This window comes from Buteo buteo, chromosome 2 (assembly GCF_964188355.1).
Source record: "Buteo buteo chromosome 2, bButBut1.hap1.1, whole genome shotgun sequence".
Taxonomy (NCBI): domain Eukaryota; kingdom Metazoa; phylum Chordata; class Aves; order Accipitriformes; family Accipitridae; genus Buteo; species Buteo buteo.
The window spans coordinates 35,903,378-35,929,286 of NC_134172.1; the positions used below are offsets into that span (position 1 = coordinate 35,903,378).

Consider the following 25,909-nt stretch of genomic DNA (forward strand, 5'->3'; position numbering starts at 1 on the left):
CAGCCTATTCCAATGTTTGACAACCCTCTCAGTAAAAAAAAAAAAATTCCCAATATCTAACCTAAATCTCCCTTGCCTCAAGGCCATTTCCTCTTGTCCTATCTCCAGCCACCTGACAGAAGAGACCAACACCCACCTCATTACAACCCCCTTTCACGTAGTTGTAGAGAGCAAGTCTCCCCTCAGCCTCCTCTTTTCTAGACTAAACAGCCCCAGTTCCCTCAGCCGCTCCTCATAAGACTTGTGCTCCAGGCCCCTCACCAGCTTGGTTGCCCTTCTCTGAACACGCTCCAGCAACTCAATGTCTTTCTCTACATAATGATTATTGATCTCCAAGCATTCCTTCATTACATCAGCTACAGGAAAGTAAATGGGAAACATCAGCATCTGGGTGTAATTTGACTCACAAAATACTCCTCTTGATTATTCTTTATTCTCTCTACATAAAGTGAAATGTGTATCTTACAAGAATTTTAACATAATCATACTGCAATACAAACATGTTGCATTTAAACAAAGTTGTCTGAAAACTTGGTTGTACATATGAAAAAAACATCTAGGTATGAACGGTATGTAAAAAAACATAATTCTGAACTTTGTGATTTAAGCCAGTTAACCAGTTATGACTGCTATAAGGTAGTTGGTTCAGGCAGCAGGTACACCATACAAAAAAACTGCTCGTGCACAATTCTTTTTTATTAGGATGATGATTAAAAATTTATTTTTTTTTTAACAAAACACTCTTCCATTTTCATGTTTCAGTGATTAATTGCACTTTGGAATAAAAAAAAAAAAAAAAAATTACCCTCCCAGTGGTAGGTTGCATCAGCTTTGGCTGGAATATAACGGCATTCAGATGAAAGTACCGTTCCCTTCTTTGTAGGGACAAGTTCCATAAACGACAGGTGGAGGAGTAGGTTCAGAAAGTAAGGGTTGGAAAACTGAATCTTTATGGTCAAGTTGGAATACAAGGGGGTTTTGTTTCTTTAAAAAACAGAGTGTGCTTTACAGGTAGCTGTTAAACACCCTTTCTGCAAACTTGCACAATTATATAAATAAAAATATTGCTCAAATTGACCAAGTTCTCTATCATGTGGTTGTGTAGCTCTATTAAAAATTAACCACTCAAGGTTCAAGAGTGCCATTTCACTTAACCTATAGGTCTGTGCATGTAGATTTCTCTACCAAAACATTTTCCTGAGAGAACTTTTGCATAAGACCACATCAATCAAAAAGTTCCCAACATAGAAATGCATATACTATACTCTACAATTCTATCTTATATAAAACATAGTAATAACCTTTTGAAGTCAAAATTTGTCAACATATTAACCAGTTGCAGGCACAGCTTGAGTTCAGTGTTCTCAATTGTCATCCGCCAGTTGTTTTTGTAAACTAGAAGACATGTGAGAAAACAGTGTTAGTGCTTTTTAGGAAACTCAGGTTCCCCATAAACAGATAATTTCCATTGTTGAAGATGACAACTTCCAAAACAGCACTCCTATGTGCTTCAAGCAATCAGTACAGTTTTCAAAATCAGCAAAAGCATTTCAATTTCTTAAGCAGATGAGTTGTTTACACAGACAATATAACTCACTTTAATGAAGCTGATTTCAGCCTAGGAGAAGTCTGAAGTCCAAGAGACTTCTTTTGCATAGGTCCAGGATCTGCCCCAGGCCACAGAAGTCAAGTATTATTTAAAGAGCTACAACAGTTTAGAAAGAAATGACTACGGGGCACAGCCCTCACCTTTCCAGGTACTCCTTGACATTGTTGTAGCCGTAGAACTTGGCCAAGTGGATGAGCATGCCTGTGGCACAGCGCCCGTCCCGCCGGCGGCAGTAGCTGCAGTTGCACACCCCACGACAAGGAGGACAGATCCAGGCCTGCAAGGGGGTGAACGTGGGAGGGGGGGTAAAGGCAAGCCATGAGTAAGGTTATATTTGCCTTCCCCACCATGTGATTGTTCTGGGCTAGGTTTTTAAAAGCCTATTATCAGCCAGCCACCCAACCTTATTAACACTTTCAAATTCAGCAGGATTAAAGAACTGATTAAGTACTACCCTGTTTGCTTGAATACTTCTTACTCTGGAGACTCAGGTTCTCTGATGTCCTCAGTACTCATTTTCAAAGAGCCTAAAGGCATCCGTAATGCTTAATGGTAACACATCCTATGCTAGGCTGACCGTAGTGAACTCCCTAGAACAAGACGGGTACCCACTGTGACAAGTTTCTTTGGCTCTGCTTGCTGGTGTAGCACGACTCCTGGGACCGAATTACCCAGCATGTACATGAAGTAAGTCAGGCAGCTCCCAGCTGCTCAGCAACTGAGCACAGAGGCGCAGGTGCTAACAGCCTGCATTACAGTATAGCAGCCATTGCCATGCTGGGCCAGCACATTAGAGCTGTTGGTTCTCCACTGTCCTTCAGAACAGCCCAGAAGCCCATCTCTAAAGCAGAGGTGGGGGAGAGGAGGTCCCAGAACAAGCTGAGCACACAGAGTGCTATTCTGCCAAGAGGTCTTTGTGTACCCACGTGCCTCATTCTCTGGCAGCAGCCTGTACTCTCTCCTTACTCAGTGCCTTGGGGGACAACAGAAAAAAGGGAACCAACCCTAAGCCTTTTAGCTATCCTTCTCCTTTTTTTCTTATATGTAAAAATTAGAATCTAAAACAAGGAACCGGCATTGCATGCCACATTACTGAAAGCATTAAAAAAAAAGAAAAAAAAAAAGTACGTTCTGGCGTTTTTCTGAAAGGGGACACGTTCCTTCTCTTAGAAGCTCTCACACTTTCCCTCCACTATCATCTGGTAAGCAAGTGGAGCTCCAAAGCTTGAATATGGGTGGATTATAAACCAGGCCCAGCACCTTCCACTCGAGTTCCAACAAGATAAGTGTCAGTCGTAACAGTACTACACTACAGATCTTCTCATGGCAAAAAAATTTGAACACCATGTCATCATGAGCATATATGCATCACAGCTTACTAACAAAACCATATTCATTATACTTGTATTGGGTTTGCATGGCAAAGTTTTGGTAGTGGGGAGGGGCTGTAGGGGTGGCTCCTGTGAGAAGCTGCTAGAAGCTACCCCGGTTCCAAGATGGACCCGCCACTGGCCAAGGCTGAGCCCATCAGTGATGGTGGTAGTGCTTCTGTGACAACATATTTAAGAAGGGAAAAACCTGCCACGGAGAGAGGAGTGGAACGTGAGAGAAACACCTATGCAGACACCAAGGTCAGAGGGGGAGGAGGTGTGCCAGAGCAGAGATTCCCCTGCAGCCCGTGGTGAAGACCCTGGTGAGGCAGGCTGTCCCCCTGCAGCCCAGGGAGGTCCGCGGTGGAGCAGATCTCCACCTGCAGCCCGTGGAAGACCCCACGTTGGAGCAGGTGGGTGCCCGAAGGAGGCTGTGACCCTGTGGGAAGCCCGCGCTGGAGCAGGCTCCTGGCAGGACCTGTGCACCAATGGAGAGAGGAGCCCACGCTGGAGCAGGTTTTCTGGCAGGACTTGTGACCCCACGGGGGACCCACGCTGGAGCAGTCTGTGCCTGAAGGACTGCAGCCCATGGAAGGGACCCCATGCTGGAGCAGTTCATGGAGGACTGTCTCCTGTGGGAGGGACCCCACGCTGGAGCAGGGCAAGAGTGTGAGGAGGAAGGAGTGGCAGAGACAATGTGTGATGAACTGACCGCAACCCCCATTCCCCAGCCCCCCATGCCGCTCATGAGGGAAGAGGCAGAGAATTCGGGAGTGAAGTTGTGCCCAGGAAGAAGGGAGGGGTGGGGGGAAGGTGTTTTAAGATTTGGTTTTATTTCTCATTATCCTACTCTGATTTGATTGGTAACAAATCAAATTAATTTTGGGTTTTTTCCCAAGTCAAGTCTGTTTTGCCCATGACCATAATTGGTGAGTGACCTCTCCCTGTCCTTGTCTCAACCCACGAGCCTTTTGTTATATTTTCTCCTCCCCATCCCACCAGGGGTGGGGGAGAGGAGCGAGCGAGCGGCCACATGGTGCTTTGTTGCCGGCTGAGCTAAAACTGTGACACCACTTACTCTCCAAGCCCAAGAAACGATACTTACTGGATCAAGCAGTGCTGATTTCACATCTTCCCCATATCGATTTCGAAGACATGGTCCACAAAACTGCCCCCTTACTCCTCCACAGCCCTGGTTGCGACAGACTGTCTTTGTATCAATTGTCTTTTGTCGACACTGGTGGCAAGTACTACCCTAAAGGTGGAAAGGAGCAGAAACACATACATATGTATGAAGGACATCTTAAATGCTGGTCACTAAACTTTCCTAATATATCTGCTGATAGCAAAGCACAAACTTCAAACCAAGTCAAATTCAGCAATGCAATTCTTAGTAAAAGAACCGTAAGTTCTGTTATTACGATAAATCATACAGTTATCTGGAGAGATGCTAGGAATTTTACAGAGACAGTGCCCAGCCACAGTTGCATTGGGAGTCTGAAACTACATGAACCTCATGTTGCAGTTCTGATGTTTTCCTCCATCTAGGAAAAAGTTAAACCTATTCAGAAAATGACCTTGTGAATCATCTCTGCAAATACAATGAAGCATGAAATAGATAGTAAGCTGATCATCTAGATCTTTATGACAATTAATAATAGCCAAAACCAGTGAAGGAAAGAGGAGTTCCATCAAGAGCTTTGGAGACTACCTAACCCATACAGAAATGTCATTTCCAAAGGGTACAAGAAGCATCAGGGATCACTATTATTTAACGGTACAACCACCACCACCACAACATTTATATTAAGTGAGAATGAGAGATGAAAGGGATGTCAACTCTTATCAGTGGTGAGTCATAGCTACAGCAAATTCCACTTAATAACTCTATGGCAAGAAAGCACTTGTTTGCAGAGGCAAAAAATTGGTGGGGCATATCAACCAGCACAGGCAAGCCCACAGAAGCCTGGCAAAGCTTTCAAAGTTGTGCTTGTGTAATATAATAATGCTGAGCTGCACTCTCCAGAGCCTCAGGAAAGCATATCTTTTAGCAAACACCAGTGAACTATTAAGAGACTTTCAATTTCAAGTGCATGGACACACTAAAGAATACAGCAGCCACTTACTAGAACTTTGTCATAGATTTTGTCTTTAACAGTGATTGCAATGTTGTCCAAGTCCTCCTCAGTAATATCCTCTACTGGACGGTGAGATGTATACTTTGATGATCTCCTTCTTTTGCGCACTCCACAATCCCCCTGCTAAACAAACTCATCTCAACACCTTTTGTCTGGTGTCATGAAGACTTTGTCACCACACTTGGCGACAAATTCTTTCATTTATAATGCATATGCAGTCTAAAGGGGGCTGAATACAGGCTCATGGACCACTGGAAGAACAGGAAATAGAGTTTCCAAATCATCACTGCCTCTTTCTCTCTCCCTAATCTTTTCTATACTCCATTTATTATTTATTCTGCTTATATATTCTTCCTTCCCATCATTGCTACTTCTATTTCCACAAATCCCTAACACGTTTTTATGATACCTCCTTTTCTTTGCATTCCCTGCACACCTACACTGTAACTCTTCATAATCCATTTCTTCCCTTTCAGAATAAGGAACTATGACCATCTGCCTTCCCATGCTTTGCTCCTTCAGTCTCCTAGCATACTCTCCAATTGCCTTCTCCAATGACAATCTCTAATGTCCTGCAAAAAACCTTTACTGAAATTTTAAGTTAGTCCTGCCATACCCAGCCCTTTCTTGTTTTCCTGTTTCTTACTTGGAAGAGAGTCCTCCACTCAATAGTGAGTGCTCTTTTTTTCCTTCCAAGTATCATTCTCTTTGACCCATATTCACGTACAAGTCTTATCTGATCCTTAGCCTTCCCCGTGCCCCACTCTTAACACCTCATTTGTCCTTCACTCTACATCAGCTCTGTTCTCTCCAAAATAACCATTTACCAGCCCAGGTTCTCACTCAGTGCTACTCCACTTTTTTTAATAGCCAAGTTCCTTCTATAATGCTTCAACTATGCCCAGCACTCATTCTTACAAGCAGAAGTGGGATCCAGCCTGTGCAGACACAAACTTAAAGAGTCTTCCTCATAAAGGCTATACAGTAAATAAATATAACCAAGATAAATGACCACCATAAGCTAAGGGAGGGAAAAAACAGATTTAAAAAAAATGGGGAAGAATAAAACCTGCAACTTTTGAATGGCTAGCCAGTACATCAGCAGTTTATTGGTGCAGATTCCCTTTGTTCATTCTCAGTTCAGCTATATAACTCTTATCTTCCCTCTGCTATTTCCAGAGAAGCGTTTTTGCTCTTTTTTGCTGAGTCCAAAGATAGAGAAGATCTGCTTTGTCACCTCCACTAGCCCTACTGCCTTGCCACTCAAAGGCCTTCTATATTGTGGGCTCTAGTAATTTTCAGATAATGAATAAATAACAGACCATAAGTAAACTGCCTTGTTATGTTTGGACAACACAGGTCACAAATAGAGCCCAGTTAACGGGTGAAAGATGAGGCAGGAAGGCCTGAAGATAACCTCTGTAGCTAATCCCAACCAAAGGTTCTCACTAACTTTCTGTAGGATGTGATGTCTGCTCTAAGTGCTGGCCAACAATCTAAATGTTTCTGAATCCCTGACTACTAGAGATATCAAAGTCTGGCAAATACCACACTGAGTCTCTTCTTCAAGAGGTTCTGTTGTCTATAGCTACGGAAGTGTTCTGCAAATTTGACAGCCGACACAGTAAATTTCTCCAAGGCAAACTTTTCTGGTGGACGAGCATTTCTGGTTGGGTTCATGCGACGTGCTATCTGGCCTTCAGAAAATGTCCTCCTTGGGATTTTCTTCTGTTTCTAGAAAGAGAAGATTCCAGTAACCATTCTTTCAGTTACGTTTGTGGTGTTAAACACCAGAAATGATCTGAAAATGCCTGTACCACACTTGTACTATCATGAATTAATCTGTTCTTCTCCCACCCCTTATTTGTTAAGCCAAACCTCACCAATTTCTAGCATTCCTAAGTGTTTTCCCTACACACTGTACCTTTTTGCTTCTTTTAAAACACCACACCTTCACAGTCAAATTCTATTCCAATCAAATCACAAAACCATACCAAAATTTTCTGTATGGCATATTAAGGTAGAAGCTAGCTCTCACGCTTCAGTAGCTAAATGTTCAGATTTTCCCACAACTTGAATACACCTTCAATGAATAATCCAAATACTAGGTTATTTTCTTCTATATTTTTTAAATTGAATGGGCATTAATAAGCTGCTTCTCCTACTTCCAGATTCCGAAAACCTGGAAATTAATAGGAGGCACACAATACCCTCTTCATATTGTCACACCGGCCAATTACTGCATGACTGAATTCATGCAACAGAAGTCCTGCATGGACACCTACCATAAAGGCAGCTATTAAATCTGACAGTATAAACAAGATGTAGGAAGCAAGTCTGCTTGCTGCCACACACTTTAGTTATTTCCTTCGAAAGAAGTGAAAGGCACGTTACAATGAGACAGGCTGGAAGTCAAAAACTAAGCACATGAGGCAACTAGAGTACTCCTGATGCCCTCCCCCTTCCTCAAGTAAAGATACTAAATAAAAGCAGCAGGCTTATGTATGTATTCAAAGGATGTTTAAGTTTCCATAGGATTTAACTAGAGATAGCGAGGTTCCAGCCTTTCAAGGACTTTAAAATTTGACTTCACCTTTTCACCTGACAACCAACACAGCAGCATTTCTACATCGGCTTCCCAAAGACATGGCCTCTCCATTTTTCCTCAAATCTCTCCAGTTTATAATATATGTGGAAAAACATTGCTCTATAGAGAACCTAGAGGGGTTGATAGTTCTCTGCTTTTAGCCAAGAAAAGTCAGTTGAAATAACTACAGTTACATTCCAGGTTTATGTTGAAGTGGTTGAATTTCATCAGCACAGCTCTGCTAGGAAGTGTAGATTTTAAAAGAAAAGCCTGCAAGTGGGAAATTAACAGGATCTAAACCCAAAGGAAAGCGACTATTCTTCCTTATTCCCACATACACAGACATTTGTCCAGCATCTAGTCTAGTGTCTAGTATTTCTGGGGCAAAAATGATAAAGAAGGATCTCACCTTGGTCTCTGGATTTCTTCATAAATTATCTTATCAAATTCCATTTCCTCACTTAACCTCTGGTACTTAAATACTGACCAATAGCAAATCTATATAAATAAAGTGACCAAACCCAAAGAAAGCCAGAACAGACTTGGTGAAATCGTTTCATAGGGAAACACATTAATCCTAAGTCTAGCAAAAACGACTGTCACCTCTAGCCGGTAGTAGAGACTTACCGAAGGAGTTGAGGTGGGTGTTTTCACCGGGAACAGGTCCGGTATGGAATTCAGTTCTGCCAGCAGCTGGGCAAGCTGAAACCAACAGTGATGCTGCATTGAAAACTCACTGCAAACTTGGAAATAAGCAACACCTATCATCCACTCTTCCCATGCACTCCAAATTATATCTGAACATATGAAGTTTCAGTGCAGGAAACCTTTCTGGAGGCACTTTATTTAAGTGGGGCTCATAAAAGGGGTTCATTTACCTCTGCATTTACCTGCAAAGCAAAACTCTCCAGGCAGTACTAATTTCACAGCTCCCATTAATTCTTACTGGGAATTAGAATTAGCTAGAATTGCATCCAATTTTGTCAAAACAGCACTGAACAGCGCATTACAAGATGGTTACAATATCTATGACCAATAACGAGAAATTCACAGTTCATATGACAGGAGGGAGAAGAGGAAGACAGGGTGCCCTGGGCCAGAAGACGGTGAGATGTTCCCTGTGGGCTATTTTACTGAATGACTGCTGATACACCTGTGCCTTTTTTCCAGGGAACTCAGAGTTTGCCCTTAAGCGGTGACATTGTAGCAGGGAAACTTTGCTCATCGTTTCTCAGTGGTCCTTAGCAGCAATGACTAGGAACATCCTTTTTTCAACCATGACAGCTAGTGCTGATTTCACAAATGCTGCAAACCACAGCCAGTAATTCTACATACCCCTTGCTTTGTGCAGATACACACAGCAACATGGGTACATGCTCATTTGCAAAGTCATAAAACAACTGAACCCCACTGGCGGTTCCCCTAACGATGGCGTATGCAGTATCAGAAGCACTTCAGCAAGACCGTCTGTTGCACCATGTAGGAGATGTCCTGGAGGCACGCTTCAACAGAAGCGGTGGCTGACAGGTCCAAAAAAATACCGAGCTGTTCTGGAAGGCCAGGTTGAGGCTATCTTCTGAAAAGCCAGCAACAGCAGGGATGAGGCATGCTGCTAGCTGTCGCTGAGACCGCCATGCCAATCATGAGATTAAAAGCTGGATACAGCATTTCTCGGTAAATACTTCAGTGTGGCATTTATTAAGAGCTATTTAATGTCATTACAGTACTGCAACTGGGATGCCAATGAATTTCACAATGGTTGAACTAGAAGGAAGAGTGGAAGGCAAGAAGGGTGGAAGAGCAGCCAGACCACCACAACAGCAGTGAGGACACAAGACAGATTAGAAACGCAGGTACAAAACTAAAGCAAGTTTTTATGTGGGAGCTGCAGGCCCACATGCCCAAGAGCTGTACCTGGGCCCCAAGACTGCTTGGAAGCTGCAGCTTTTCCTGGAATAAAAGTAAAACTGAAGGAGGCACTGAGGACCCAACATCAATTCAGATTTGTATGGCAGCCTGATAATTAAAGAGAGCTGGTGGCATTTTGGACAATAGAGGAAAAAGCATTAGGGAATGATCAGTGTCTCTTTTCCGCACCTACACACACACACTTTCAGTAGTTATATAGCAAAGTATAACTGTAAATATTGCACCCCACACAACTGAAAAATTACATTTATCATCCTTAGCATCCTTTTTTATCTGGCTCTCCAATCAGTAACTGCAGCAGATCTGTCAGACACAAATGAAAAGTAGAAACTCTATTGTGCAAATGACAACATGAACGACCTGAAGGGACCAGCTGGTTTTCTGACATGTTCCGAATATAAGACTGCAACTTCGGCATCTGTAACTTTGTTCACATCCACATACAAAATGCTTGGTTCAACTCAGGTTTTAAACTTGAGCAGGCTAGTCCTACCTGACGCTATTTTAGGGGTAAATGTCTGAATGCTGATGGTCTTCTAGGGTTTTCCCAGGTAGAAAAAGTCAAAACACAAACCACGATGAGATTTTCCCAAAGTCCCAGCACAGCACCAGGGGGGAGCCCAAAATTCAAGTGTGCTGGAGCTAAGTACTCGGATGTAAATGTCAGAGAACAAAGCACTGCTCATAAGTCTTACCATGGCTTTATTTTCTTTAATATTCATGGCTCTCTTAAGCAGAGCACTGGAACTTTCCTCCTGTGTTTCTTTAACGTCTTCTTCAGACTCTGAAGCAGAGCCCTCTAGTTTGTCCCACCGCTTGCAGCTTATGTCTTTTGAAAGAGGTGTGAGGGATTCACTGTCCTTTAGAGGCAAGTTAGAAAAAGCCTGTTCAGGCACTTTTTTCTCAGATGACTTTCTGGTGGGAAACTGCAAGGCAACACGAAGGCCAAAGCTTCTTCTCTTGGGGGAAACTTTCTTCTTCGCCTCTTCATCCTCTTCTTCCTCACTACCCAATAAATTATCACGTTCTTCATCACTCAAGTTCGACTCCACCGCCTAAAGGCAGGAAGAATCCCATGTTACATTATTGGCTGTGACACAAGAAAGCTCATTTTTAAATCAGTAATTCTAGGCAGCACTCTTGCCACCCAAAGGCACTGTCATAAATTCACCTAAATCAACAGATTTTTCAAAGTTCACAGTACATGACTTCTCTCTGGGCAGAGACCAACACAAAATCTACATATTAATTTTGTCTGGGATACAGACATGGCTGTCTTCAGAGGAACAATCTTGCCCAGCACAGTCAGTCTACAAGTAGGGGAAGAAGTTCTCATTTCTAATATGTGATGTTACATTAAATAAAGCTTTTTCCTCTTTTTAGATAACACATATTTTTCTTCAGCATGAAGAAAGAACATCACTGTGTATCAGAAACACTCCTGCTAGAACACGAGGTTTACACAGAAGAGGTAGAAAAAAAGAAGTCAACATATGCATTCACACATAGGCGACTGCCTTTACCAGAACTCCTTTCTTGTTCACATCCACCTCACTTGAAGCGAAGCCTTCAAACACTTCTGTTTCAGAGTCAGTGTCTTCAGTGAAAATCCTCCGCAGTTCTTCAGTGAGGTATCTGGACTGAAACTGAACCCCCTGTAAAAATATAAGCCAGCAGCTGTGACAGACAGTCAGATACAGAGTAGTCACACAGTCACAATAAACAGGTCCTGAGGCTCAAGCAGGTACCCACTAGATGGCATATACTGTGAAAGCACTTTGCAGGCAAAGGCTGTCAAAAGAGAAAAGCAGAAGACATTCAGAGTTTCAGCACTGAGTTATTTTAACTTGGCAGGATTTTTTTGCCTCATTTTGAGCACAGGGCTTTAACTGAGCTGCTTCTTGAGGGGGGGTGGGGGAACTTCTTTGCCTCTTCCTCCTCTTCTTCACTACTACCCAATAAAAATAAATTATCAGTTTTCTTATGTGTAAATTACCATGTTGTTTCGCATGTTTTCTTCTGGATGAAAAAAAACAGGCCTTGAATGGAAGAAAATACAAACCACAACCACAGTAAGAGGGAGCCCTCCTTTTTTCACCTAGCAGTAGAAAGAACACTCTTCTCTGGGCTTGCTGGAGCAGTACTCAAGGTTCCTGGAGATGGAGTCTGCTCCTTCTCACACTGTTACACCATCACTGAAATGACAGATACCAACACAAAACCACAGAGCTTTGAACAGTCTGACTAACATCCCTCCACCTTCCAGATGCTCAACTCTCTCTGTTTTAATCATGCAGTTTATCATTCAAACGTGTTCTAGGGTAGACATCCCAAATTTCTGCCTACAGACCAGGAAGTAAAGACAGCCCATGAAAAATAGCTAAGATCTCATTAGAACAGTCTTCACGATATGCACATTACATACCAATTAAACACAACGCATTTACTAAATCAGAATATATTTCCATACTTCCAATCAGAATTAGTAGAAGACCATCTGTCAACTTGTCTCTGTTAGTGTCCTGAAAGACTTGTTCATGGTAGGAGCATAACCCATGTTCACACCACACCTGCCTCTTGAAAGTCAGCAACACTCACTTAAGTTTGTTTCCCCAATTTTCCTCTGCTATTTCTTCCTCCTACACAAGATACAAAAATGACCCTTCATAAGATGCACTTGCTAAATATCTCTATTCTTCCTTTCAATTCCCTCCCTTCCCTGACTTTAATTACACACTTCTTTACGTTAAGATACCAGAAAAGGTGAAAACCAGATACAATAGATGAGTGCAAAAACTTACAGTGGAATAGGAAGGGGGGGAGCTACTGCATATGCTGTTTCTTTACACTTAAACATCTCCTACAAATTATTATGGGTAATTGGAATGAGTTTTCTCTGAGCAAAATTACTTCATTCTTTTGTTGATAGCTGCAGTGCAGCTGCTTGAGAAAGGAACAAACACAATAGGGAAGTTACTTTAAAGTTAAATTGCATTTCTTGGAGGGAAATTGAAGTTTTTATGCATTCTCTGTTTTAATGAAATTCCATAGAAATAAGCTGTTTGTTAGCTAAAGTGACCAAAAATAACACACCCAGAGCTATGCTGTTACACCTATGAAGAACGGTCTACACAAGGTAAAATATGCGTCAGGGATATCTATAGGGGAAACAGCTGAAACTCAGCAGAAATGCAGATTATGGGAGCAGGACTGCAGAAAGCCCTGAGGAAAAGCAGACACACAGAGGTCACTACTTGTTAATGCATTTGCGCATCAGCATCCAAGGTAACACCCGATGTACTAACATCCCATTCACCACCCTGGCAGGGCAGCTGCCTTGCCTCCTGTCCCAACCACTGCAGAATTTTTCTGAACTTCACATCATTTTGCTCTTCACACAAAAACCTTTTAGGTTCCTGCACAACAAGTACCTATGGTCTTTCTCAGCGACAGTGGTGTTTGGCATCATAAAAGGATGGAACTCAGGGTAAAAAAAAATCATGTTGTTATCATACCATTTAGTGGTAAAGGAGTTAAACTCAACAGTGATGGAGATTTAAAATAATTCCCAGCCCAAGGGAAACACAGGAATGGTGAGGAAGGCTGCAGTGCCAGCTGTAAATTTGGAACAAGTCTCACTGGGATTCTCAGTAACGCACGTTAAACTAACAATACCTAGCTCTTCCACAGCATTTTTCATCAGAGGATTTTAAAATGCTCTGCAGCAAAGCCTTGTCATAAGCTCCATCTCACAAGTTGGGAAACCAAAGCAGAGAGAAATAAAGTAGGGTGCCTGCAGTCCCCAGGCAGGCAGCAGAAGCAGAAGCTCAGGCTCCCGCACAAGGCTCCCCCTCCACCATCACCACCACCTGTCCTCGTTAATTCTTCTTCATGCTCCACACAAAGCCACAAATACAAGAGCAAGCGACCTCCTGGTTTTCTGAAGTTACCAGTACCGCCGTCTAGCAACAAGATTATGAAGCAATTTAGAGCCCAGTATATTTCACTACGTTTTAGCCACCATCTTTCTCCATAGCACAGATTGTGGGTCTATGCCCAAATGGCTTCTGCACTTTCCTGAGGCCATTGGCTTAAAAAGGCTCAGAAATAGTACACACTCGTACAAGGCTCATTCTGTCTGCTTCCTTTGCTGCCATCTTGCTTGTCTTCAGCACCTCTGAACCAAGTACTGATCTGATGGACTAGGCGGAAAAGAAAAAAAAAAAAAAAAAAAAAGGCATTTTCAATTTTGTTATAATGGAATGGCGGGACCTTTCCGAGAGCACTGCTGACAAAGGTATCTTTTAGAACATTAGCCCATGTCTATCAAGTATATAATTATAAGCTTCTAAGCTTATAAAAGACTAAAAACTAAATTTTCTGGCAGCCAAGACAGCACACCAGTTCTCTTCCTTTCTTGTGAATTCAGCTGGTACCTCCAGCTACCAAATCAGAGAATGAAAAAATATCAAATCATTATGTTGATCTGAGCTACTTCACCATTAAGAGAGCAGAAAACCAGCAAATTTCACAATCACAGCAGGAGCTGATGGTTTCTGTGGGTCACCACCACTAAAACACAGCTTTAGGGCAAAACAGCACGGAGAGAAATTTCTGGAAGAAATACCTTGAAGTCTGCATACTCACAAATAACAAATACCCATCTATTATCATGCATTTTCACTATCTTATGTATCCAGAGCACACCAGCCCAGGATGGTAATTCTCTCTTTCCTGTTTGCTACACTTAAACTCACCTTCTAACGAAACCCATTTTCCTTTTTATATTATGAAAGTTTTTAAAAGCAATCATTAAACCCTAAAAAGGATAGAAAGTTTGTTTACATTTATTTTTAATATGAGGACTGCAGATTATGGGTTTTGCTGCGAGCTATGGCTAGCACAGCCTTGACACCAGCTCAGCGTACTACTGCACCCAAAGCACATGACTGGGCCACAGCAATCCATTCCTACCTTTTTTCCTGACTCCAGGGAATCAAAACTAGTATAGCCATCCTCTGACAACAACCTCTGTCTGGAAGCATCATCTTGGAACCCCAGAAAATCTTCACTGTCACTGGGGGCATTAAAAACGTCAGCCACATCCTTGGGTATCTGTTTCTGATTCAAAACGAGACAGAAGATACGAGTCAGACACGCCAACTTAATAGGAATACTCAAATTGGCAACAGTACAACTTATTTTTATACTGTTACGCAAGTACAAATCTGTATCACAAAATATGCTATGCGCAAACTGTACCTCATTTAGCTCAACTCCAGGAAAATTCTGTACAGACTGTTTTAATCCCTAAATACAGACTCCAGATTTGGGGCTAGGGAGGGGATGCGATATGCAGGGTGTTTAACTCCACAGAACAGTACCTCTCAGACGTAAAAATACATGTGTGCCTCATCTTTGCAAGCACATGCTCAGGGCACCCTTTATCCATGGTGAAATCCACCACCGCTCCTCCTCTTACACAGCAACGATGGCTCAGAGGTGAGGAACAAACCTTCAAATATAACGCAATGCTAAACGAGTTCAGAGAAACCTTACCAGTAGATCTGGTAACAGTGCCATTACATATTTCAGCAGACAGACACTTAACTAACTCCAGAAATAACGGCAATGCAACCCATTCTCCTTGGTCAGTACTGCCGCAGAGCTTTTTCCATGACGCTTGGTAAGAAAGTGAAAACCCATTTTAACCGAGGATATCTCTCGTTTGCTAGAAGCCCATAGTGCAGCCCACCAGGAGGAAGCACTGCCAAGGGCAGGCAGCAGCACTTTGAGGTGACCAAGGTCACAACTTCAGAGTTTGAGAAGTCCAGTCCCAGCACGGAAGGAGACTCGTACCACCGCAACCAACCATTCCCCCGGCCATGTACTTCAGCAAGCACTTCACACGAGCCTCTCTGTGTAATGGGCCGCTAAGGAAGCCTTCAGACAGCTCCCACCTAGGCTGCTTCAGGATTTGGCGTGTGGAAGGACGGGATGAACAGATCCAGTCTTAAAAACCGAGGCAGAAGGCATTTTGCCAAGTTTCAGAACACGGTTTTACACAGCCCAGTATCATTTGCAAAACCATTCTGCCCTTCACAGAATGCTCGGGGAGAACAGCATCCGCATCGCTCACCAGCACCCGGACATTTATCTTCTACATCGCCGGGACCACACGTACATGTCACGCACACCACTCTTTATTTGAGGTAAGCCTCCCTGTTGCTTGCTGTGTGCTAAAGCTGCATGTAGATTTCCCACTCCTCACATTAATTCTCAGGAATGCGAGATCAACAGCTACCTGGTGAGAGGGGCCAGTTCCTCGCCTGAAGGAGGTCTCCAGTCCCGTATGTTCAACACCCCTGAGAAGAACTCCAGAACCGAGAGTGGCCTGCCCTTGTCCGCTGTCATAGGCAACCACGGTTGCTCATACAGGGCCCGATATAATGATTATTTTAAATTATTATTTTATCTATTTATTTATTTATTTCTGCCAAGGCAAATGGCCGAAAGGAGGCTCATCCTCCAAAAATAACGTTGCTGACAAAATTGCACTTCCATTAGAAAAGCAAGCAGCACCTTGACCAAAGCTTCACTCTCTGAAATAAGCTACAGTAATGGGCATACATGGGCTTAACTTTATTCTTGCTCTGCTCTTATAAAGCTGATGTAGACTGATGCAAAATTGATTTCCTGTTGCTTGAGCAAGAACAGAATTCACCTCTGAACAACTGACCCTCACAGGCATATAACGGCACGACCCAACGCACTGCTGCAGAAGTTGTGCTGTCCACATTTGAACCCCTTTGGATATTCCCTCACCCCAACTTCTTAAAACAAACAGCCAGAATCCGCCTCCATTGCTGTGATGGAATTCACTCAGTACAGAGCGGCATTAAAAATGAAGCATTATGCATTTTAATGGAAAAACATACAAGGAGCTGTGAGGCTCATTGCTATGAATAAACTGCTTCCAGGAGCCACTGCATTAGTTGTTGTGCTATTGTACAGCTGAGTTAACCACTGCTGTGATTACTATATGCCTAACTAATTGCTTCTTCTTCTTCATCTCTTACTTCTGATTCTGCATCTGAGGAGCCATTATGGGGGTGTAATTACTGATTTTGAACAAAGAAAAAAAACAATTACCAGTAGAAGACCTTTTTTGATCTTTATGCATTCCCAAATACTAAGATACTGATTTAAGCAACTTACTGCAGAATTTCAAAGATTTTTAGTTTGCGACTTGCTCCCCATAGTCTGACTATGAAGAATCCCATTCAGTCATTGATGAGTCCCCGTTTCAGTGAACTGGCTCAGGTTAATAACAGACAACAGCTGACACATAAAAGGTGGGCATACTCCAGGAGTTTAAAAAGAGCACCCTCACAACCGAGCTTGCTCACGGCCAATATTTCTACACCTGAAATCACAAGTCAAGTTTATTCCCAGCAGAAGTCCATCGCCATTAGCAGACAGACATCAAAGACAAACTTGCACCAAACACCTCTGCCGTGACAGGTTGGTTCGCTGTTATTTACTGTGTAGTCCTGGAAGCCACAGACCTTTCCATTTTTAACTTTCAACTAAAATACATTCAGAAACTGATTTATATCAGCACCAGAGCCTAGCATTTTAACTCTGTCAAAAGTAACAAAGCAGCATATACCAAGAAAGAAAATACACAGTTGCCTAAACACAAACGTCAAAATATTAATCTATTCTAAACACTTGAAAGATGCAGGCACTTCAAGAGAGGATCTTTTTGCCACTAAACCCCTAAAAAAGGCAGGACGGCAGAGAGGTGATGAACGTTCCAAGCTTGCTCAGGGAAAATATTTCAACATGAACAGACCACAGGTTCAGACACAACGGTCTGCTGAAATGCTCCAGAGATGTGAGAAATACTGTCTTTTAAAGATACCAGTTACAAAAAGCTAAGCCCTGAAAATCTAGTAAAAGCTGGAAATAATTCACAGCTGCTGAAAAAGTCAGTGTCTTATTTCTAACAGGAAATTTTATACCTATTGAGCTCAGTTATTTTTGCACATAAAATACACTTACTTGTTTAAAACACCCACAAGGTACTTCTCAAAAGCAGCAGACGAACATTTGCCGCTACAAACAGCACACAATCCAACAATGGCCAGAACAACCAACCCTAACTATGCTTTTTCAACGGAAGATCAAAGTTCAAGACGTCCCCATCTCTCAGTTTCCCCTTCTCTAAATTTGACAAAATACCGCCAGTAGACCCAAGAGCGCACACAGATTCGTCGGACTGCGCGGAGGAGAGTTACTGTTCCTGCAGAACCGGGAGCAGGCAGCTCGTGCGTGCCTGTGGGGGCTGCCAAATCTGTCACCAAGGGCCAAGGGCGACAGAGGCGGAAAACGAGGTCGGGAAGGATGTCAGACCTGTTTCGGTGATGCTCTCACACTCACCACGTGAGTGATGGGCAAAGTAAGGCACCTGGGCTCCCCATCAGTCAAAACATCATTTTTCTAAGTGCCAAACACATAAATTCCACCTGCCTTGTTAGGCAAGGAGAAAAAGAAAAGCCTGAGATGAGTTGTTTTACTTTCCACATCAACAGGCAGAATTCTCATGTCTCAAGTGAAAAAGCAACTTTCATGATACCAAAGCCAAACAGATGAAACTTGCCCTTATGCAAGGCAGTGCTCTGGCAGGCTGCAAGGGGAGAATGCTTGCCTGCATGCACACCCACAGCTTCGGTAAGAAGCATCAGAGTTACTTCTATGTCCCTGTCAACCATATTTAATGTTTTTAAGAGGTATTTGTACATATCACTTTAATTGCCAATTGTCACACTAGCCCATTCTTCTCCAACAATGCATCAGGAGAACATACTGTGTGAGAAAGCAAGGCTAGATGCAATTCTCTATTTTTGCTCCTACCATAAAAAAAAAAAAAAAATCAGTTGGGCTGTGTTCCCCTCATTCAAGTTTGCACAATATATGGACATTCCTATTTGAAGCAGAGGACAGATAATTTTGGTAATGTTCAAACTCAGTCAAACTGAGATTAAACTGGGATTGTTTCAAACACATACTCACACAAACCAAACTTGTGCAAAGTCACACCTTCAACACGCACTGGAAAACCTCTTGACTTGTCCCAGGCTCAATACGAAGGCAAGCCCAAGGCACGCCACCCAAGGGTTACAGGCACTGGATTTGGCTCATAACCCCAAAATAACAACTGAACAGGGAAGTGCTCCAAGGCTGACAATTATGGGCAGCGCTACAAGAATTAGAGGGCCCCAGCCAGAATGCAGATAGATGCCAAACCAAAAACCCAAAACTATTTAGAAGTCAAGATCCCAGTCTTTCCACTGGAATCATAAAGGCGAACAGCATTGTGTGAAAGCTTAATTTTAAACATCATACAAATGTGTGAAAGATGTGGAAGGCAAAGAGAGGCAAAGTGACATATCACAGTGCAGAAGAATCACACAACTAGATACACAGTCAACAGGACTGTCAACACCATCCAACCAGCCTGGGACTCAAGGGCAACAATGAAATCTAGGAAGGCAAGAAAGATCCCAGGTGATCTCTGCAAATTCTCAACAGCATCAGGGGACAAAACCACGAAACTTTCTGGTTGGTGAAGTATATTCCTGGCACAAGTGGCAGAAGGGTAAAAGGTAACTGAGTGTTCAGAGATAAGAAGGAACAAGTGATAAAATGAGCAGTCATCGCAGTTTTACAATCTTCACAGGGATACTTTGATTCCCCCAAAGGTGAAGATGGATTAGCCTGAGCCTGTCAATCTGTCACAGCAACAACTCCTGGGACTTTCAGGGTGGTTCCTCCTGTCCCCGCCCAAAAAGCTATGGTCATTTTCACCCCAATCAATCTACTGCTAAATGCAAGTACTCCACAAAATTTTAGTAAATTCAGCTATTTTCAGAACAGTAGAGTATGATTTCTACACTGCTTTAACAGATAATTAAATAAGCGAAAACCCATCAAGCTACTTTATCCTAAAATAAAGAATGCCCAACTATCATCATCACATGACAAGTCCTTTAAAATGTTACCTTCTATAGGCAACATCTACCTGGAAACTATCCCCTACTTTTCAAAACCACTGACAATAATGTGAGCACCAGCATATGCATATGCCGGCATATGAACACAGTCCAAATGCTCTGTCAACTGCTACTATCACTTCTTTTGTAATATCTAATCTCTCGCTGATCCAAACAGTAGTAACAGCTATTTCTGAATTAATTCTGCATAATTCAAGAGCTTCCCTTTCATCTGCAGTGGTGCCTAATTACTTTCCGAGCCCCGGCGTTCCAAGCAAAACACTTTTGTACAACGCCACAGGAATGCAACGCATCCCCTCTTCATGTCTGGACTGCTAGCGTCCAAGCTTCTTGGGTGCAAAAACTTTGTCAGCCAGGACCCCTTCAACAAGCTCTATGTACTGAACGGAACTGCTGCGCAAGGACCTGTTAAATTAGACCCTGGGTTGGGAAATGGAACCGCAGGTCTTGCGATTCAAAAGAATTTTGTACTCCTTGGCGATTGCTTTCCATAGGGGCACATACTCGCTTACAAGTTAATTTAGTCAGCAGACAACCCATGACTTCAAAAGACAAGGAAACCTTCGCCACCACATCCTTCTTGCTCAGCCAGGACTGAACCCGCCACTCACCAGTGTGTCATGAAGAGGAGCAAGAGCCAGCAGAAGGCCTTGCTCGGCCCAAAACAAGCTCCCACGAGAAACAGAGGAGCACTGAGAACAGACTGCATCCTCGGCCCCTTTGCTGAGCCTTAGAAGAGACAAGATGTGCAGCAGAAAGGTGAGCCTCTCCTTATAGCACCAGAGGTGAGAAGTAAATGCCATTCCGCATTGTCCCGTGTCAGTCAGGTTTCTCCCAAACTGTTTTACAGCGCCCTTATCTCCAGTCTGCCAATGGAGACCCTGAGGCCATACAGAGGCGGAAAGTGTATTTACAAAGTCCCCGAGAGGACAGAGGTCCTAACAAACGTTTCGGTGCTTCTACAACCCTCCTGTTCCACAGAAACCCAGGGAGCTCCGTAACCTTCCATCAGCAAGGCTGGCTTTCTCCTCGCTCCCTCCCACCACCGGGGAGACCCACCATGCCACCTCTCAAGACTCGAACCACACAAGCAGCCTGGTGCCTCCAAGGAAATGCCGGGCCCGGACCAGACCGCAGCCGGGTACCCTGATCAACGCCCGCCTGCCTTCGGCCCTTACGCCTCCAGCCTTACCCATACTCACGTGTATTCGAGGCTCAAATATGCGCTTGCGGCATTTCAACAACAAAAAATAAAAAAGGACAAAATTTAAAAAAAAAATAATAAAAAAAATTAGCTCTTTCAAAACTGACACCCCCAGGCTTACGGAGGCTAATTAATTAAACAAAGCTCCTCCCCAGCAAGCTACGCGCAGCCCATCAGCCTTCCCCCCCCCCCCCCCCCCCCCCCCCCCGCCCCGGTGCCTTACAATCGCAGAGCCGCCGTGCCACGTGGAGGGCGGCCCGGTGGGCCGCTGCGCGATCGTGCGTACCGGGAGGCGGCGCGGGGAGGGGGGGGGGGGGGTCGGAAGGAGCCGCACGTCGCTACCGCGACGTGCGGCTCCTTCCGAACCCCCCCCCCCCTCCCCGCGCCGCCGGACAAAGGCCGCCGTTCTCCCCGGGAAACAGCCTGGCCGGCGGCGTTCCTCCGCGGCCCGGCCTTGCCCGCCTCACCTCGCCGCGGCTCGCCGCCGCTCCCCCCCGCTGGTGCTGCTGCCGCCGCCGCCGCCGCCGCCGGCCGCGCCGCACCATGGCGCGAAGAGCCGGCCGCGCTGCCACAGGAGGAGGAGGAGGAGGGAGGGAGGGAGGAAGGAGGAGCGGGGGGTGGAGCCGGCTGGCGGCGGCGGGAAAGGCGGGATGGGGGACGGGGCACGGCGTGTGGGCTGGCGGGGGGTGGGTTACGGCGGTCGGGATGGCTCTGCGGAGCTCCCGGTGGTGGGGTTCGGGGGGGGGTGAGGCGGCACCCGCGGCGTCTTCGGTTCCAGCAGCTGGTGGTCTGGGAGGAGGAGTGTGCTTTCATCCTCCAAAGAACTTAAAATGTTTGTTTACGGGGTACAGGTGCGAAGTGCAAGCCTTTTTGAAAAACTCCAAAAAAAAAAAAAAAAAAAAAAATAGACGAGAAAATGGGGATGATGTCGCTTTAAACGCTTTGTGTGAGCGTTCCCCACCTTCCCGAGTCGACCGCCCTTAACTGTGCCAGGGAGATCTAAAGGTGAAAGCGGTGGCAAGCAGAGCTGGTTTCTTTCAACAGCGAGTCAGGAGCTCAAATTTCAAAATATCACAAATGGTGGAAAGTAGGCCAACTTAGAGAAGTTTAATCGGGGAAACGGGAATATATCAATTGTTAAAGCATTTTTCCTGCAAGCCACTTCCTATTTTATTATATTCTTCCACTCTTCAGCTAGCAGGAAGAAAAATGGACACAAAGACGTGGAAACTATTTTTCCAGTTTCCTCTGAATAACCTGTATTCCTCAATGAAGAGGCTTAATTTTTATTAAAAACCTAAAACATCCTATGTGTCCCCTTATTAATCAAGGGCGGCGGCGGGGGGAGTACTAGATTAGGCACTTTATTTTATGATCACTCAGTGATTCAGTGAGAAAAGCAGCCCTTTGAGCAGAGACGTGCTCCCAAAGTTGGCCGATGGGGTGGGGTGGAGGCCCACGCGCAGCTTCCCCCGCTCCCGCTCACACTGCGAATCTTCACTTGTCCAATGCCATGTGAAGCAGCTCCAACAGAAACCTGTTGAGATGGTATTTTCCTGCCGCAGCTTTGGTAATGGAACAGTGCACTTTCCAATGTGGTTGTAGTTAAGTTAACTCTAGTGATTAAAGCCTCTGATGGGGCTGATGCTAACTGCTCATCCTCCATCTCAGCAGGATGAACTCTGCAGGTGGCTCACAGGTAGAGAGCCCACTTGGGATCGGCAGTGAAGAACCTTCGGTGTTTGCAGTGCCATGAAATAAATATGTGTCTTTACCGTTCTCTCTCTGGCATTTGAGAAAATAGCAGAACTCTCGATGGCTGTGCCTGAGCCGGGGGATGCGGGCACGTTCCACACCCAGGTTTCTGTCTAGCAGCATGTGGGGGAGCTTCCACAAGCCCTCTGGTCTGGATAGTTGGACCAGGACAGCAAGAAATGCACTTGCCCACATAATCTGCCTGAAATAAGCCCATGATAGCTGCCTTTATAGGTTTTGCATTGATAAAAGCAAATCAGATGAACCAACGGCGTTCCTCTGTAGCTTGCCTTCAAACCTGATCGTGAATTGCCACGCTAAAAATGAGTTCACATTGTTTTGACTATTTTAATACTTTCTGGATGCCATCAAATTAAATGTTATAAGTATGTTTTAATTTAGGGGAAAGCTCCAAAGTGCATTGTGCAGTCTGCCTACTACGATGACTTCCCAGGCCTGACTGGGTATTTTAAATACTGTACTGTAAATATTGACTTAAAATAAAAGTCAGAGAAAAGCGACATTTTTGTAGGAAAGTGAAGGACAGATGAGAAATGGTCATCTTCTGCCCCTTTCTGAAGAGCCACCCTAAAACGTGGAAGAATAGCCTCTCCGTCTACCATGGTATCTGATCCTCAGTGTAACACGTGGTGGACTACCCGGTTTAAGTACTTCCAAGCCTTTATATTCCAGCCATATGGAGAGTATTTGTTAGGAGGGAATGAGAGGAAAGTAGTTACATGCAAACAAAGAACCGTTTAGCCAAAGCAGGCCATTTAAATACTGGTTTGCATTGCAATATCCACTACAGAGGCACCTGCGGTTGTCACTCAGGCTTGCAGAAATAAGAAGCTTTGGGGAGGAGGGAATTCAGTAGAAGACAAAATGCAGGAATTATGTATAATATCAGCAAAATTGAAATGTGAACTTCTACAAATACAAAAGAATAACGATCTCTTGTGCAGTACATTCCTGAAAGACATGTATTTTATGTTTTCCACTGCTGACCCTGGGTTTGGTTCTCTCACTTGTCCCCAACAGTCTACATTATGAAGCACTTCGTTTGTTAAAAGCTGTCAAGATGCTATCTTGGATTGCGAACAACAGATTTGAAATGACTGTGTTGACTGTCCTGTGTTAGAGTGAATAAAATTGCATTCCGTTACAATAGAGATGTGCAGCTATTATGCTGTTACAAATACATTATGAACCGCCTGATATCTTCTGCTATTTTATGCAATTTGTTGCTTTGTTTCTCTTTTTTTCTGTTAACTTTCCACTTCATTTTGTACTTTCACAATCATTCTCCTTCCCAGTGTTTTCAAGCCCTTTGTGTCAGCTATTGCTCTTTATGTTGCTCTATTAGAAGTGGGGATTTTTTAGATTTCGTTAGTTTAATTTGTCTGCAGCTGCACCTCAAATACTTCTCAGTGTGGATTTTCCATCACTGAATTCCTGCCCATTTTCTTTACCTCTTTTCACATTACTTCAAAGTTTGTTTTTCTAACCCCCAATAGCTTTTGTGTTATTGCCTTGTCAGTAGGATCTCATCAGCTGCTCAGATGAGGTTCAGCTGAATTCCAGGTACTCTTCAACTTCAGCCTTATATATTAAGCCTGAATTATTTTGCAGTGACCTGGTCCAGAATAGTTTCTGGCATCACTCATCATCCCTTGAGAGCATTGCTGATATAATGTCTCAGTCCAGGTCTCCTAAACTATACGATGGAACTCATAACAGTAAGTTCTGTCTTGGGCTCGGTGTGACCATTATAATCAGGCTATAACTTTCCAAACAGAACAAATGTGTACTGAAGGAATTATGAGCTGCTCATAATATGTATCAGGTATAGTAGGTCCATCAGTTTATGGGGACTACCTCACTAACATGCTGATACACAGTGAAATTACAGGATGGGACTACCATCTCTCTGAAGTGGCCTTGTAAATGCAAAATTTGTTTGCCATTAGTTTCAAATGAACAAATGCCACTCTAGGTTATAATTCTGGACATTAATGCTGTCAATTTACTGAGCTGGATAAACATTAAAATCAGTCCTCGCTCCTGAGCACTGTTTTCACTACTCCCTCCAACAGTCTCTAATTTGGGGGCCATTGTAATCACAACTGGGGGCTTCGCTCCCATCTTCCTGCCACCACGTTTCTCTGAGACCTGTCAAGCATTTCAAGCAGCACGCACTTTCCCACACTTCTCAATGAATGCTGACATACCTAACTTAAAAGGATTACTTTCTGCTGAGAGGAATTGTAATCCTCTTTTCCTGCTCTTCAAATCCTCTAGTAAGTGAAAAAGAAAGGCCAAGATCTGTTCTGCTGTGCAGGGCAAATCACCATCTCACAAGGTATAGAAGAAAACAACAAATCTAAGATTTACTTGTGGTCACGCTTGTCCAGGAGCTGTGTCCCTGACTATTAACTCATTGGCATCTTCCATCACTATTTTTGGTGCTTTGATATTTTCTGTTTTAGTTTCTAATAGCTGTATGAATACACGCACAATGGCTACGCGAATGGTGCTCAGGACAAAACATTTCTCTCAAAGGTATCTACAAAGAGCTACGGATACTGAATTGCCTTAACTTGAACCCAATTTTTAATATTAATGTATTCTGTTAACAAACCCCAGAAACATACTTTTAATTTATATACAAAACGTAGTGGTTTTTCAAATTGCCTAAGGTCAGTTTGGAGAGTATTTTCAAAAGCCAACACCAAAGAAGCTGGTGGTGGTGGTGGTGGTGAAGCTGTGTGCTTCGAGGGTGTGGTGTCAGTGGTACCCGACAGAACAACAAAAGCGCAAATGTTCCTGCTACCTTGATTTCCACCAACCCATCTCAAAACCTTTCCTCCCACGTGGTGGTTGTTGCAAGAAATTGGCTTGTGGGTGAGGCTGAGGGCAAAGTTTACCCAAACTTAAGGCACCAACTGAAAATCAAGCCTCGGGTTATTCTCTTGCAATAGTAGCCTGACTTCTAAGAGACCCTCCTTCCCCATGTTCTCTCATAGTTCCCTTAAAAGAGCTGCAGTCGGGGGAGGGTGGTTACCAATAAAGCTTGCATTGCTGAAAATTTCATTTCCTTGTTCCATATTGCAAACCAGTATTTTGTTTCCAGTCACCCATAAAGTAGATGAACCAGGATTAGTGTCCCCTCACCCTTTCCATTACACTTATTAGACAGCAAGCTGTACTTACAAGGTAGATGAACGCTAGTTTCCAG

At 43.8% G+C, this 25,909-nt stretch overlaps 1 protein-coding gene across 5 annotated transcripts; it reads right to left on the bottom strand.

Annotated features, from left to right (window-relative positions):
- Window positions 1-102: 102 nt before the first annotated feature.
- On the bottom strand, window positions 103-21,500 carry CDCA7L (cell division cycle associated 7 like). Of its 5 annotated transcripts, none has more exons than XM_075050571.1 (10): window positions 21,384-21,500; window positions 14,608-14,754; window positions 11,157-11,288; window positions 10,329-10,688; window positions 8,332-8,406; window positions 6,666-6,851; window positions 5,106-5,240; window positions 4,085-4,234; window positions 1,750-1,886; window positions 103-1,395 (listed from the first exon to the last, which is right to left on the bottom strand). In XM_075050571.1, exons 1-10 carry the CDS (start codon window positions 21,459-21,461, stop codon window positions 1,365-1,367), a joined length of 1,431 nt encoding a protein of 476 aa, XP_074906672.1. In that variant the 5' UTR covers window positions 21,462-21,500; the 3' UTR covers window positions 103-1,364. The 5 variants fall into 5 exon arrangements, with proteins under 5 accessions (XP_074906672.1, XP_074906642.1, XP_074906631.1 ...); XM_075050541.1 differs by having other exon boundaries at window positions 6,666-6,845; window positions 21,384-21,480; XM_075050530.1 differs by having other exon boundaries at window positions 5,106-5,237; window positions 21,384-21,480.
- Window positions 21,501-25,909: the final 4,409 nt, after the last annotated feature.